At 39.0% G+C, this 13,572-nt stretch overlaps 1 protein-coding gene across 1 annotated transcript; it reads right to left on the bottom strand.

The window, feature by feature from the left end:
- Positions 1-257: 257 nt before the first annotated feature.
- On the bottom strand, positions 258-13,274 carry gnb5b (guanine nucleotide binding protein (G protein), beta 5b). The gene is made up of 13 exons (XM_023412016.2): positions 13,150-13,274; positions 12,082-12,231; positions 10,263-10,374; positions 9,031-9,167; positions 8,830-8,871; positions 7,710-7,786; positions 6,899-7,031; positions 3,438-3,581; positions 3,170-3,261; positions 2,137-2,185; positions 1,576-1,672; positions 1,018-1,184; positions 258-844 (listed from the first exon to the last, which is right to left on the bottom strand). The coding sequence occupies exons 2-13, from the start codon at positions 12,205-12,207 to the stop codon at positions 833-835; spliced, it is 1,188 nt and encodes a 395-aa protein (XP_023267784.1). The 5' UTR covers positions 12,208-12,231; positions 13,150-13,274; the 3' UTR covers positions 258-832.
- Positions 13,275-13,572: the final 298 nt, after the last annotated feature.

Raw genomic sequence — 13,572 nt, 5'->3', positions numbered from 1 at the left:
GGGGGGGCTTGAATTTGAACACAGCCGGTGTGGCACAATCAGTACAAAACTCTGTCTTGACAACCTGTTGTATTTTGTTGTGCACAGACATGTTAGATCACTTTTATCTGTTTTGGCAAACAATAGCTTTGATTTTTCTTTATATAGCTGCACCTGCACATGAGGGTTTGAGTGAGGTTTGGGGAAATAGATCATGCTGTGTGTGAAATCCTGGTCTGGCAAGAAGAGAAACAAAATGTACAAAGACACATAAAAAATTAAAACTATTTAAATTTTTCTTTATTATTCACACAGGAAATTCACCTAAGCTGTTGAGGTTAAAGTATTTTGAAATAAGAAAAATATAAGGTTAACTTTAAAGTGTCTTCTTTAGGATAATCATGACACAAACTACAACAGTAATAACAATAATAACAGTGTGTGCACCTACAGCATTATTCTGGAGACAGGAGAACTGACTGGAGAATAATCCAGTGTGCATAATTTACAAGACAATCAGCAATACTGTCTGTAGGTCTACATAGCAGAGCAGACACATGCTGCTGATTCCTACAGCTTATTTTGGCTCTTTACACTGACAGTTATTTGTCACTATATCAGCAAAAACACTAAACATATACTTAATATAGTTATGCAATATCAATAACAAAGTAAGAATCCCGACTTGATGAACTGTATCCACCCTACAGTTATGATACAATGACATATTCTTATTCAGAGCAGACAGGGGAGAGGTTTTTGTGTTTCTGTTGACTCCAGACAGGGAGTTGCAGTGTTGGCAGACACATAACGCTGGTGCTTATCTTTGCAGATCACAACCGTCATGTTAGCACTAGGACCAAATCTGAAAAAGAGAAGTGAGTACAGTGTGAAAAATCATTGACGTGGTACGTGTAAAGGTTCATTTACTGTGACAGAATTTAGACTTTAGATATATCAGTCTTTTGTAATTCATATTACAAAAATGAACATCAGCTTAATTGTAAAATCATGCTGTGTAGGGAAACCCCTGCTCACCCGTAAGGTGTTGTCCCAGGAAGCTGAGCAGAGCGCCGTTCCGTCAGGTGACAATCTGACTCTGCTGACGCGGTTCTCGTGGCCAAACAGGGTGGAAACACGAGTTCCTTTCAAAACGTCCCACACATTGATGGTGTAGTCATTATAACCAGCGAAGAGCAGACGACCTGGGGAAAGTACATATAAGAGGAAGTGGGGGAATTTTGGAATAAGGAGAAGTAGGGACAAACAAAAGATTGGTTGAAATGAGGTATTCAACAACCTTTCCTCGAATCACTGTTTTATTTATATTAAATACTAAAATATTTTCTGAAATTGTCAACTGTCCCAGATGAATAATGCGTATTATTCAATACACTAACAATGAATGATTGATCAGACAGACAATATCTTAGTTCATATTTAAGATAAACAAGGTCACACTTTCACATTGAAAGTGTTTTTTTTAGCTCAGAAACTATGTCTGGCTTTTTCTGAGCCTTTCCCCGAATCAACTCCACATGTATGGAGCACATTTTATATGATAACTTAATTTAAAGTGCTTTACAAGCTCCTCACCACTCAAAGAGAAGTCCACAGTGGAAGCACCAAATATGATGCTGTCCTTCTGGTAGACGGCTACTTCACGGTCAGCTCGCAGATCATAGAAACGGCACTGAGAAAGACCAACAAACAGGACACACAATGCTAATAACAATAATAACAATAGTAACTTTAGTCTGTGAATGGCCTATAATAGGCAGTTTCATATTGTATAAATAGTGTTGGGGTTACTTTTGAGCTTGCCAGTATTTGAAACCTTGTTATCACACATATCTAATGGAAGAAATTTACTTCAGTAAGGAACAACTGGGATATCTGTATCTTATTTCTGATAGGTTTATGCTGTTAGAGGTAGCCTACCAGTGTATGTAATCATCTCATTAATATAAAAATAAATCACTGACTTCACCATGACACCAAAAATATGTCACAAAAATGATTCAACATGAGCCTAGTAAATCAGTGTTACTTTTTTCTACAAAGGCACTGAGAATTTCAATTTAACAATCTTGCACAGTACACATATTGACATGACAAAACACCACAAACACACAAGCAGGTCATGACATGACTCACTGTGGCATCATCAGAAGCAGAAGCAAATGCATCTCCACTGGGATAGTACCTGGACACACATGACCGAGGATGTTATTAGATGTTTTGCATCTCCAGTGAGCTTTCTATATGAAAGAAACTTTATTGATTTTGTTGTTAGTTTATGATTTTTTGAATAATGATAAATTCTGCTGCATGAACTGCATCACAGAGGTGAAACATGGGCTTTGTCTAATACAGTAGATGAAGAAAAAAACAAAAAAGGTTGATAAAAAAGCAGATACTGAATTATGCTCCCTTTTGTACAACACACAAACCATTTGGAAAGTCAGATTTAAAAGTTATTTTAGATCAAGTTACATAGAAGCAAATTCAGTTTTCACACTGTTAGTTTCGACCTCAAGGTCTAATAAAGTTGGACTCGACTGAAACTTAATTTATAGTACCAACACTGGTTCTACAAGAAGAGCGATTAAATACTGATTTTTTTTCAAGACGAAGCTGGAATTACCGCTTTGTGGTTGTCTGCCTTCACCACTCAGACTAGTTTCAGGTTACATCCCTGTTTATCAAGAATCATGTAAAATATGAACTATTTGTATGATTTTTTTTCATAAATGCTGTGTAAATTCTTGAGCTATGGCTAAGATCGTTTTTTACACGGTCACAGTGACCTTGACCTTTAACTTTTGACCACCACAATCTAATCAGTTCATCCTTGAGTCCAAGTGAATGTTAGAAATTCCCTTCCAGTGTTACTGAGCTATCGTGTTTACGATAATGAGACGGATGGACAGATAGACAAAACAAAAACATAATATCTCCGGCCCTGGCTGCAGCTGGTACAGAGGCATAAATGTTAAAGGGTAACACGCAGCCAAATGTCTTCATTGAGGTTGAGCATGTGTGCAGACATGTGGGTAAAATGCCTTCATTCATTTTGCATTTTGATGATCTACCATTGATTTTTATGTCGTCTCTGTCAAGTAAATTCTTTTAAAGAGGAATAAGAGAAACATGGTGGGCTTTTGTTTTATCAGAGAACTGAACTCACTTTACACAGTTGATGTCAGATTCGTGGCTCTCAAAAGACTGAATGTTCTGTCCAGAGCGCATGTCCCACACATTGGCCTTCTTATCAGATCCCTGATAACACACACATACAGGGATTATTATAGTTATTTTGTTCAAATTCATTTTCTTCAAAATGTTCAGGGTTTCCCCATGACCACATGAATTACAAAGAAATACACACACACACACACACACACACACACACAGACCACAGACACACACACACAATCTCTGTCTCACTCTCTCACCCCAGAGACAAAAGTGTTTCCAGTTTCGGATGGGGCGAGGTCCAGGGACAAGACATCAGCTGTGTGACCATGGAAACTCTGCAGCAGCTGCCCGCTCTCCACATCCCACAGGGCACATGTGCCATCACCACTGGAGGTCAGGATCTAACAGACACATGCACATGGGCAAATGCAACCCCCCCCACCCAACACACACACACACACACACACACACACACACACACACACACACACAGACCACACAAAACAAACAAAACAAACAAAACAAAACATTCAACAAAATAAAAACATGAAGCTTATTTTAGCACAATGGCAAAACATGTATATTTTCATAATCCAAATGAAGTGAATTTCATTTTTCAATTTAAAACAAACTCTGGCAGCCTTGGTACACCAGTCTAGTAGAAACAAAAAAGAAGGAAGTGAAATCATAGAGGGACTTTGATGGGTAATTTCAGTATTCTCATGGAAACTCCACAATGACTGGGCAAAAGGCCTAAAAGTGAGGAAAAAAAAACTATGTAGCTATTGAATATGCAAATATTTGCAAATGTATGGACACACATCCAGTACATACAACAAAGGCTGAAGATCAGCATCTCCCACTAACACAACTCAAAACTCTCACTGTGCATCATGTATCCACAAACAAATAAACACACAAAATGCCAAAACGTCAGCGATTCCTCTGATGAAAACAGATTATGAGCACTTAGAGACACATGCAGACACCAGTGATCCCTGCTGGCTGGTGGATTAGAGAGCTCCTGCTGGATGACCTCAGGCACAAAAACACACCACATCCTGCCTGCCCTGAGAGGTAGCTCCAGTTTCAACCTGAATGCAATTATTAGTCAAAATGACACACACACACACACACACACACACAAACACACACACACAAACACACACACACAAACACACACACACACACACACACACACACACACACACACACACACTCACACACCTCACTGAACAGAGCTTTTGCATCAGTCTGATTTTGCCTCTTACCCTACAGTATATTAAATTCTTGCATGGTTTCATTAACTTACCCCACATGCAGGATTCGAATTACAGGGCGGATGGGTGGGATCTCACCCCAACCAGTTCGGGGGGATGTACATTTATATTACCTTCTAAACTGAATAGCTAAATTAGCTACATATCATATTTCCCATAATCATGCCTGGAAGAAACCCATGTATGCTGAAGGCTAAGTAACTGTATTAGCATTAGTGGAAAGTAATTAAGTAAAATTACTCTGAGTACTTCCATGTATTGCCATTTTATGCTTCTTTATACTTTGACTCTGCTACATTTCAAAGGGAAATATTGTTCTTTCTACTCCACTACATTTAATTGAAAGCTTTACTTCAACAAGCAAGATACTATAATCACTGTAACACTTGAGTTCACCGAAGCACGCTCCTGCATTGTACCCAGTTTCCTTTCACCACGGAGATAAAGCCGACCCTCCTGACTTTTATTGTATAATTCGCACTCTGCACACATGTAACTAGCTTCAATCAAAAAGTCTCCCAACTCACGTCAGGACAACAGCAGATCATGTATGTCAAATCTCACCAGCTGTCTGCCAGCTGGACACACACATACACAAACACACAGACACAACAACACAATCGTAACGGTCCTGTTAGTACTGTTAGTTTTAAGGCTGGTTGAAAATGTGAAGTCTTTTATATACTTAAATAATTAGTAAACACTCTCTCTCAGCCCTCAGTGTGGTCCAGAGCTTTGCACTTCAGGGTCTGTTGTGATGGTATAAAGGCTGTGAGCGTGACAGTGTCCTCATGTGCATGAATGTGTCTTTGTGTGTGAGATGCTGTATGAGAGAGGACATGTGTGAGAGATAGAAAGAGAGACAGACAGGAAGAAAACATGCATGTGTGTGTCTATGTGTTAAATGTTCTGCCCTCAGGTCAGTGTGCTCCACTCTTTGCTTGATAAAAGCCACTCAATGTCTATTAATACACCCAGGATAGAGGACCACTCCCCTCCCCCCTTGTCTCTTCTCTGTCCCCTCCTTAGCCCTGCCATCCATCTCCCCTCTCATCTTCCTTCCTGTCCTCTTCTTACCTCCCACCCTATTATGCTCCTCTGCCTTGCTGAGGGCCAGAGTGGAGTAAATTATTAAAGCCAAATATCGCAGGCTGTTTCCTCCATGTTCTCCTTTTTCATTCTGTCCCCTAACCTCCCTTCTTTCCAGCTGGGGAGTCGCAGGCACAGCTAGCAAAAAATAAAACATCCATGGATCGAAGCTTATGATTATAATTGGATGAAATATAAGAGATAAAGTATTTGAATGTATATATTTATAAAATACAAATAGTTTTAGTCTATTTTTATCGGATGATTAACAGCAGAGCATTACAATGCTTCGACAGACATTGGGGCTCTTTGGTCCTGGAGCTGATTCTTGCTTTGTGTGCAAGATATCCCAGGTTCAAATCCCTGACGAGTCCTTTCCTCTCACAAAATCAATTGACACTGACAGCACAGAAAGGCTGTTTTGGTTTTAGGGTGATATTGGTGGTTTAGCATTGGAAGCTCATCTTACTGCTCTGACTACAAAATGTGGCGATGTGGATCTCATAGTGTTCAAAGGTAAGTATCAGGAATGGAAAACTTGGATTAAGGTCCAGGCACAATTGGGCTGGAAGTCACGCATCTAAAGCAGTGTGCGAAATATGCAAAGCTTACTTTTTAGAACTCCTTCTAGGCATTGAGTCTGTTCTGCATGAAACTTTGCAAATAAGATCAAGGGACGCTCATGATCAAAAGCTAGGAATTTTGATTATCCAAAAAATGTGCATGTTACAAAGGAACAGCTTCCTGTAGGCAGCAATCAAAACAGGAGCTTTGCATATCTTGGGGACAATCTGTCCTATTAACACAAAACTTCGGCCAGTAGATCCACTTATCACTCTGATGCGCTGCACACAATTCTGCGCCAATTGGCCACTAGAGGCGCTACAAATATGAAAAATCTTGTAATTGAGTAAAATTGCGAAATTTGCAAAAACCTCCCTTTTCAAACTCCCCCTTGGCTGTGAGTCTGATACGCACAAAACTTTGCACATATACTCTATGGACTCTCATGATCAAATGTCAAAAAGTGCACAAGTTATAAAGGATGAACTTACAAAAGGTTGTATGCAAGTGTTGCATGTCTTGGCAACAATCACTTCTATTAACAAGAAACACGAAACAATACCAAACCTTTCCAAACCTTTCCCCTACCATAACTCTCAAAATGAAGTCAGTTTTATCATCAAATCTTACAAATACCTGCATTTCCAAGTGCATTCAGAATCTGTGTGCTCAGAACGAGTGGAAGACAGCAATTTAATCCTTTATAAAAGATCACAAACGATCATATACAGTAAATATTATGCCTCTTATATCTGCTTCTCACACTGCACAAATCTGGTGCTCACCTGCATGTCAGAGTTGGTGAAGGTGCATCCTGATAAATAGTTGGTGTGCATGGCGACCGACTTCTTCTTTGCGGCCAAGTTCTCGTTTTTGTCCAGTGATAACGGGATCACCGAGCACTTGTTATCCAGTCCGCTTTTGGAGGAGATAAAAACATTAAAGGTTAAATTCAGGATATTAAATAAAACATATCGCTTGAAGATCTAATTTAGTGTCTCTGAGTAAAAACAGTAGCAGTCACCAAACATACACGTCCTACTACTCACTTACATACAGATTTTATAACCATGTCTTCATCTGACAAAATCACCATTCACATAAATTAAAGACAAAGGTTGTGCTGTGATTTTGGCTATATTCAATTGAAAAATGAGGACTCAGAGAGAAAGTTAGAGGCAACAGAATAATAGGGTGTTTCACATAGTCCTTTTTAAATGAACCGAACTCCTGTTAAAATGAACCAACAAAAAATTGATTGAAACTCTTTTTGAGTTGTTGCATTTTGAGTTAATTTGAAAGATGACTCAGTTCTCTTTATGATCCACTTCAGCTCTGATGGAGCCTCAGTCCTCTTTCTGTTCACACTATGAGCTCCTCAGACCTACTGCTTTAGATTATGAGTAGCTATCACCTGGAACGAGATGGCCGCTGCTATATTTGTCCTATCCACATTGCTGTGGCTAAATTAGTAATATTGTATTTACTAATTTGGAAAATATATCATTTCATTCATAACAGTACTAACTTTCTAGTAAAATTTTTCCAAATATATTATTTCACTTTAGATTACTTTAGATTTATGTTCATACTCACCCACATGCCACAGCACAACCTGAGGGAGCATAAGCACACGCCATAACCCATGTACATGGCAGGGTTATCCCATGCTCCTGTAACACACAGATATCAAAAACACACACACACACACACACACACACACACACACACACACACACACACACACACACACACACACACAATGCATGCAAAAGAGAGGTTACTGGTAAGAAAATATATTCTCTAGAAAACTATTGACACACAGACAGTTACACACACAGCTGCAGTAAATCTGGATGTGGTGAGTATTAATAGGGATTACGTTTAGTGTAGTTATGTCTGCTCCATCCTGGCTACCATTTAAGTGCACTCATGCACACACACACACAAAACACACACACAGCCATTACAGCGAACAGATGGATAGATAATCTTTAAACGCACATTTCTATTTCCGTGTTGCACCCTCTCTCAGAGGAATACAGGAGTATAGGATGACCCAACACCAGTACATATGGTGAGGACAACATGAACATCTGAGCATGAAAAAAATTCTTAGCCATAGATAACAGAGTGGAGAAGTGGGTGAGGTTACACTGGGCAACCAGGCTTACCATTGTCTATTGAGGGATTTCCCTCAACCTTTAGATTTATGCTGAGTGACATTATTGAAGCATGAATATGGAATTATGCTTCTGCTGACACACACCTGGGACATGATGCTTCAGGTGTACTTGGAAAACGTCAGAGAGTGCGGTTGCAGTACAACAGATCAAACTGAGCTGTTGTCAACACAGCAAATACCGCGTAAAATTTAACTCTGGGTTTTTTAGAACTTGTTGAATAACTGTATTTTTGGAGTATGGATCATTATGGATCAATTAAGTGTTTTGTTTTTTTAAACTCTGATTTCCTGTCCCACATGACAACCATGTAGTATGACTAAGCTGATGGAGAAATGCACAATAAACAATAACAATGGATGGCCATAATCATTAAATTATCAAGGATGTTTGTGTCAGTTTCTGACCTGAATATTGAAGTTAACATCAAAAGAAAACTTTTGAATGATTGCATCCAAAAGTAATTATTTTCTTCAAAAGAATCTAAAACATGATGTAATTACCCCCCTAATTTACTCACAGACTCTACTTACCTTATTAAGAGTGAATGCATCCCAGACAATCACTTTTCCATCCTAGATTAGAGAAAGAAAATCAGTATTACATAAAAACTTTATATATCCCATGTACTGTAAACATTCTTCTCCTTAAAACTACTAATAATTCACAATATCTCTCCTAATATAGTATAAAATAATAAACCCCTCTGTATGTGTGTATATGCATGTGTGTACCTGCGAGGAGCTGACGATACGACGTTTGTCTTTGCACCAGTCCATACAAAGAACCTTGTTCCCATGACCCTTCAGCACACGTCTGGTCTTTATGGAGAGAGCACCCAACACCTCAATCTTCTCAGCTACCTGTTGTACTGAGGTACCCCTCCCCCCCCACACACACACACACACACACACACACACACATACACACACACAAACACACACAAACACACACACACATGCACACACACGCACACACACACACACAAAATTGTAAGACCAAAATTTCACTCAAAATTTACATAAGGCATCATTGTTGAATATTTACCTTGTAAGCTGATCATACTGTATGTTTGGAATGTAAAATCTTTATCTGCAATATTAATAGTAACTATAGCTGTAAGACGATTTAGTAAAAACTACAATATTTCCCTATGAAATGTAGTGGAGGAGAAGTATAAACATGGAAGCACTACAGAGTGGGCCTATGTGCACAGGCCCAGGGGCCCAAAGTCTCAGGAGGCTGCTGGACAAGAGCCGGTCTTTGCTGTTAATATTTCTTGTTGGAACGTAAATCCAACAGCTACAAAGAGACACAATTAATGAACAGTTTACTGGGTTATTTTCCACAACAGGTGGCAGGGAGGGTTATTGAATAAATTAGTAGATCACATCTGCAAATATGTGGGATATTTGATGGATAAAGTTAAAGCCTACATCACTGTAGCATTAAATCATAAACTGAGCTGCCTTTATTTCAGTCTCTGAAAAAGGACGTGTATCAACCACCAGAGAGCAGAGCATATCACACTGAACCTAAGAAGCCCAAATCACTTATTATATTCAAACTGAAGGTCAGTGTTAAATCAAATCGGTTTTATAAGGATTATGAGGACATCTGAGTTCTAGCAGTGAGGGCGACTCTGAGAGCTATTAACATCATCATCATCATCATCATCATCAACATCAACATCATCATCATCATCACTAAACAGACACCAAAAAGACAGATGACTACTTGATTAAAACTTTCCTCCACAATGACCACCACTATGTGAACAGCTGTTCACAGTCATCATAACATAGTGGAAACAAACAAACGAACAAACAAACAAAAACAAATCCATAGCATAAACGACGTGTTCACGAGCTGTTCACGCACCTGTTAAACTGTAAGTGTTTCAGTAAAAAGGACAGATTAATAGTTAGTTAGCCTAGTTATGTTTTCCTGTTGTGTAGACACTTACACTCCACGTCGCTGAGCTTGCACCGCTCCTCCTCCAGCTTCTTCTTCAGACTCTCGCTCTCCCTCTTCAGTGTCGCCAGGGTTTCCCCTTTCTGGAGCCCCTGACAGGCCATCTTACAGGAGGATACACACAAACAACAGCAGAGGAGAGGGGGAGAGGGGAGCAGAAAACACAGGAGAAAGGAGGTAAATTTGGGGGAATGGGACGGTTGTTTGGCGGTTAGAGGTTTGTTGAGATTGTCCTCGAGTGCAACGGTGATGCTGCCGCGCGGGTGACACTGAGCTTTGCTCTGCCCCTCCTCCCTCTGTTATTCACACACTGCTCACAGGCGCCACGGACGCACTTTAACACCGCTGCTAACACAGCTACTGCCAGTTTCTACTTTCCAGTTACTGTGGTTGACTTCAAACTATTCTACTTTTAAATATATATATATATGAAAACAATGGATAAAATTACATATATGTGTATATATATATATATATATATATATATATAAATGAAAACATTTAGCGTTTTCATTTAGCGTTTTTCTGGTCTGGTGATATTCCATATTCTTCTTCTTGTCATTAAATCCCACATAAAAGGCCAAACCCAACGATGAATTGATCTGCTAATAAGTTCTGTCCGTGTGTAGCCAAAGCCTAATTTATCCTCTTTGCTATAGAGGTCCATTATCCAAAAATGATTAAAAAAATAACATCAGCTCCACTATTGCACTGGATGGCACATTCCTTACCACGTACAGCATAAAGGTGACTGCACTCACTAGAGCTACAAATGTGTATTAATCTTATCTTTGTCTGAAAATATAATCCTCAAATGTACTATTTGCTCCTGTTTGACTTCTGCTAAAAACTACACTACCCAGCTGTTTTGGGAAATTATTTAGCCTTTTCAAAAAATTACAGTAGCCTATATATTTGCAAATTGTGGTTTGGAACTAATTACTATCTTATTTAATAATTAATTTAAATGTTAGACATATTATTCGGCGTTAACCCTTTTTGTAGACATATCTAAAAGACTTGAAACAAATATTTTTGGATTATCCCCTTTTCCCTAACACACTTAAGCATTATATTTCAAGTTGACTGGCTCAGTTTCCAATATTAAATCACATCAAAGCAGCAACATGGCAGAGGATAAAAGTTTTCTGTAGCACCAAATTTCAGATTCATATGCTCTTGCTGATGAAGACTTTTAAACACAATTACTATTTCTTCTCGTGAAAATGGTTTCAGACTTGAAGAGTATTGATAAATATATCCATTACATTAGATCTAAACATTTTGAATCTACTATTCATATTAAAATCATATAACTGAAACTTTTTTCTCAGTCATATACCATTTTGTTATCTGATAAAGTCTGACTGGGGACAGTCACAGTGGACACTCTGCTCTGTGGGATCAGTGTCTGCAGAGTTGTTGACAAGGAGCCACAGATTAGGAGGGGTCTCACCGGCATGCATCTCCCACTTTTAGGTCCACATGACGTGCGTGTGTGTGTGTGCGTGTGTGTGTGTGTGTGTGTGTGCAGGTTATAAGACACGTTAATACAGTTATATGCTGCTGTGTGGCATGTCCACAGTTTAACAGATGTTGTACAAAGTGTTAATGTGATCCTCATCAAACCAAGGTACCCATCATCAGCCGGCGTTAGAGCGGACAGTCTGTGCTAATCCCTGTTAGATCGACACTACAGTTTCTCATTACACAGAAAAGCTTTCAGATACTGCAAAAATTGCCACTGGGTGCAATGAAATGATTTGTGCAGCTGTTTGTTGATGATAAACTGAAAGGAAAACATCACGCACCACTTCCACACAGAAGGAGCAGTAGTTGATGGGCTCATTCTTAATGTAGATGTTCATTAGAGGACGGGCGTTCGAACAGCTCTCGCAGGGGCCAAAAGTGACCGCCACAAACGTCTGGTCACACATGGCTGCAGATGATCAGGAACACACCTGTGGAAATCACAGAGACACGAACATAAATATAAATTTCCTCAGCTAGACAACAGGTTGGAGAAATCTTTGTCTTGATTGAGGCTCTTTTGATTTCTGTGCTGGGTTGTGACCACTTGGCCTGTGTGTGTGTGTGTGTGTGTGTGTGTGTGTGTGTGTGTGTGGCCTTGGAGATAAGTAGTTGGTAATCTACTCCAGCCTGATCCTTCTCTGAGCTCCAGAGGAAATAAGTGCAGCACAGCTATTCTGGGACCTGCGCACATGATAAACACTAAACACTCGACATTTACCAAACAAATCTACATTTCATCACTGCTGCACATGTGCTGCACTTCTGTTCTATTCGAAGCTGTAACTTGTCATTTGTAATTATAATCAATATATCTTACAAAATCCAATAGACAGACAGACTGACGTTCATTATCGCTACATTTGATATCCTTCTATCGATACTGATATTATATACAGTGTGTAGAACATGGAACGGGATCATATGATATTGTGATTACACTGACTTCAAGCTGAGAATTCACTACTGCTACTAAGGTCACACTTGCACTCATAAGTGAGTGTTTCTTTTTCCATTTGAAGTCCTCACAAGTTAAACGATGGTCCAGAATTTATGATCATGTGTAAACTTTGTTCTAATAATTACTAGGGTTTTTTTGTAAAACTTTCAGAACATGCTTTGGGCCTTAAGAAAAACTGAAAAAGATTCAGCACTATCAAATACACGTTTGTAACTAAACAGGTATATGCCGTAAACTCTAGTTACATTTACACAACTTACTCTGTGACTTAAACCCATATGTGAACAAAAAAACACCAACACCAGCATACTGAGTCATATTTCCACAAACTGCAGGAATATCACAGCGAAACAATGAAGGCTAATAAAAGCTGAATATTAAATCTTACCTCACAAGAGAACTTTTTTTCCCTCCGTTGAGCAGGTATTTATCCCTGGAGAACTAAGTTGAGTTTTTCCAGTGAAGAGGATTGTCAGCGAGGGACAGAGAGGGAACAGTAAGCTTCTTAGTGAAGTGTTTAAGCTGCGACTCTGCTCTGCTTCTCCCTCCATGCTTCATACATCTGCACCTGCTGCATGTATACCTGCAAGGCGTGGACAGTTACATTTACAGCATACAGTAATCTGCTCATTATTGACTTAAAATATAAAAATCCTTTAGATTACCTTCAACTCACAATGGTGTAATATTCATTCAGTACTAATCATTACATTGGCCCCTTGTTGTCATATGAACTAAAACATCTCTCAATACTGCAGATTGTTTATTTAATGTTAATATTAAATGAGTTTTCTGCTACAAATAGATTATT

The sequence above is a fragment of the Seriola lalandi genome, unplaced genomic scaffold (assembly GCF_002814215.2).
Source record: "Seriola lalandi dorsalis isolate HSWRI2012SDOR001 ecotype SW California unplaced genomic scaffold, Sedor1 jcf7180002054474, whole genome shotgun sequence".
NCBI classification, from domain to species: Eukaryota; Metazoa; Chordata; class Actinopteri; order Carangiformes; family Carangidae; genus Seriola; species Seriola lalandi.
Note: the sequence above shows the minus strand (reverse complement) of the source record. Positions and strands in the feature narration are given on the sequence as shown.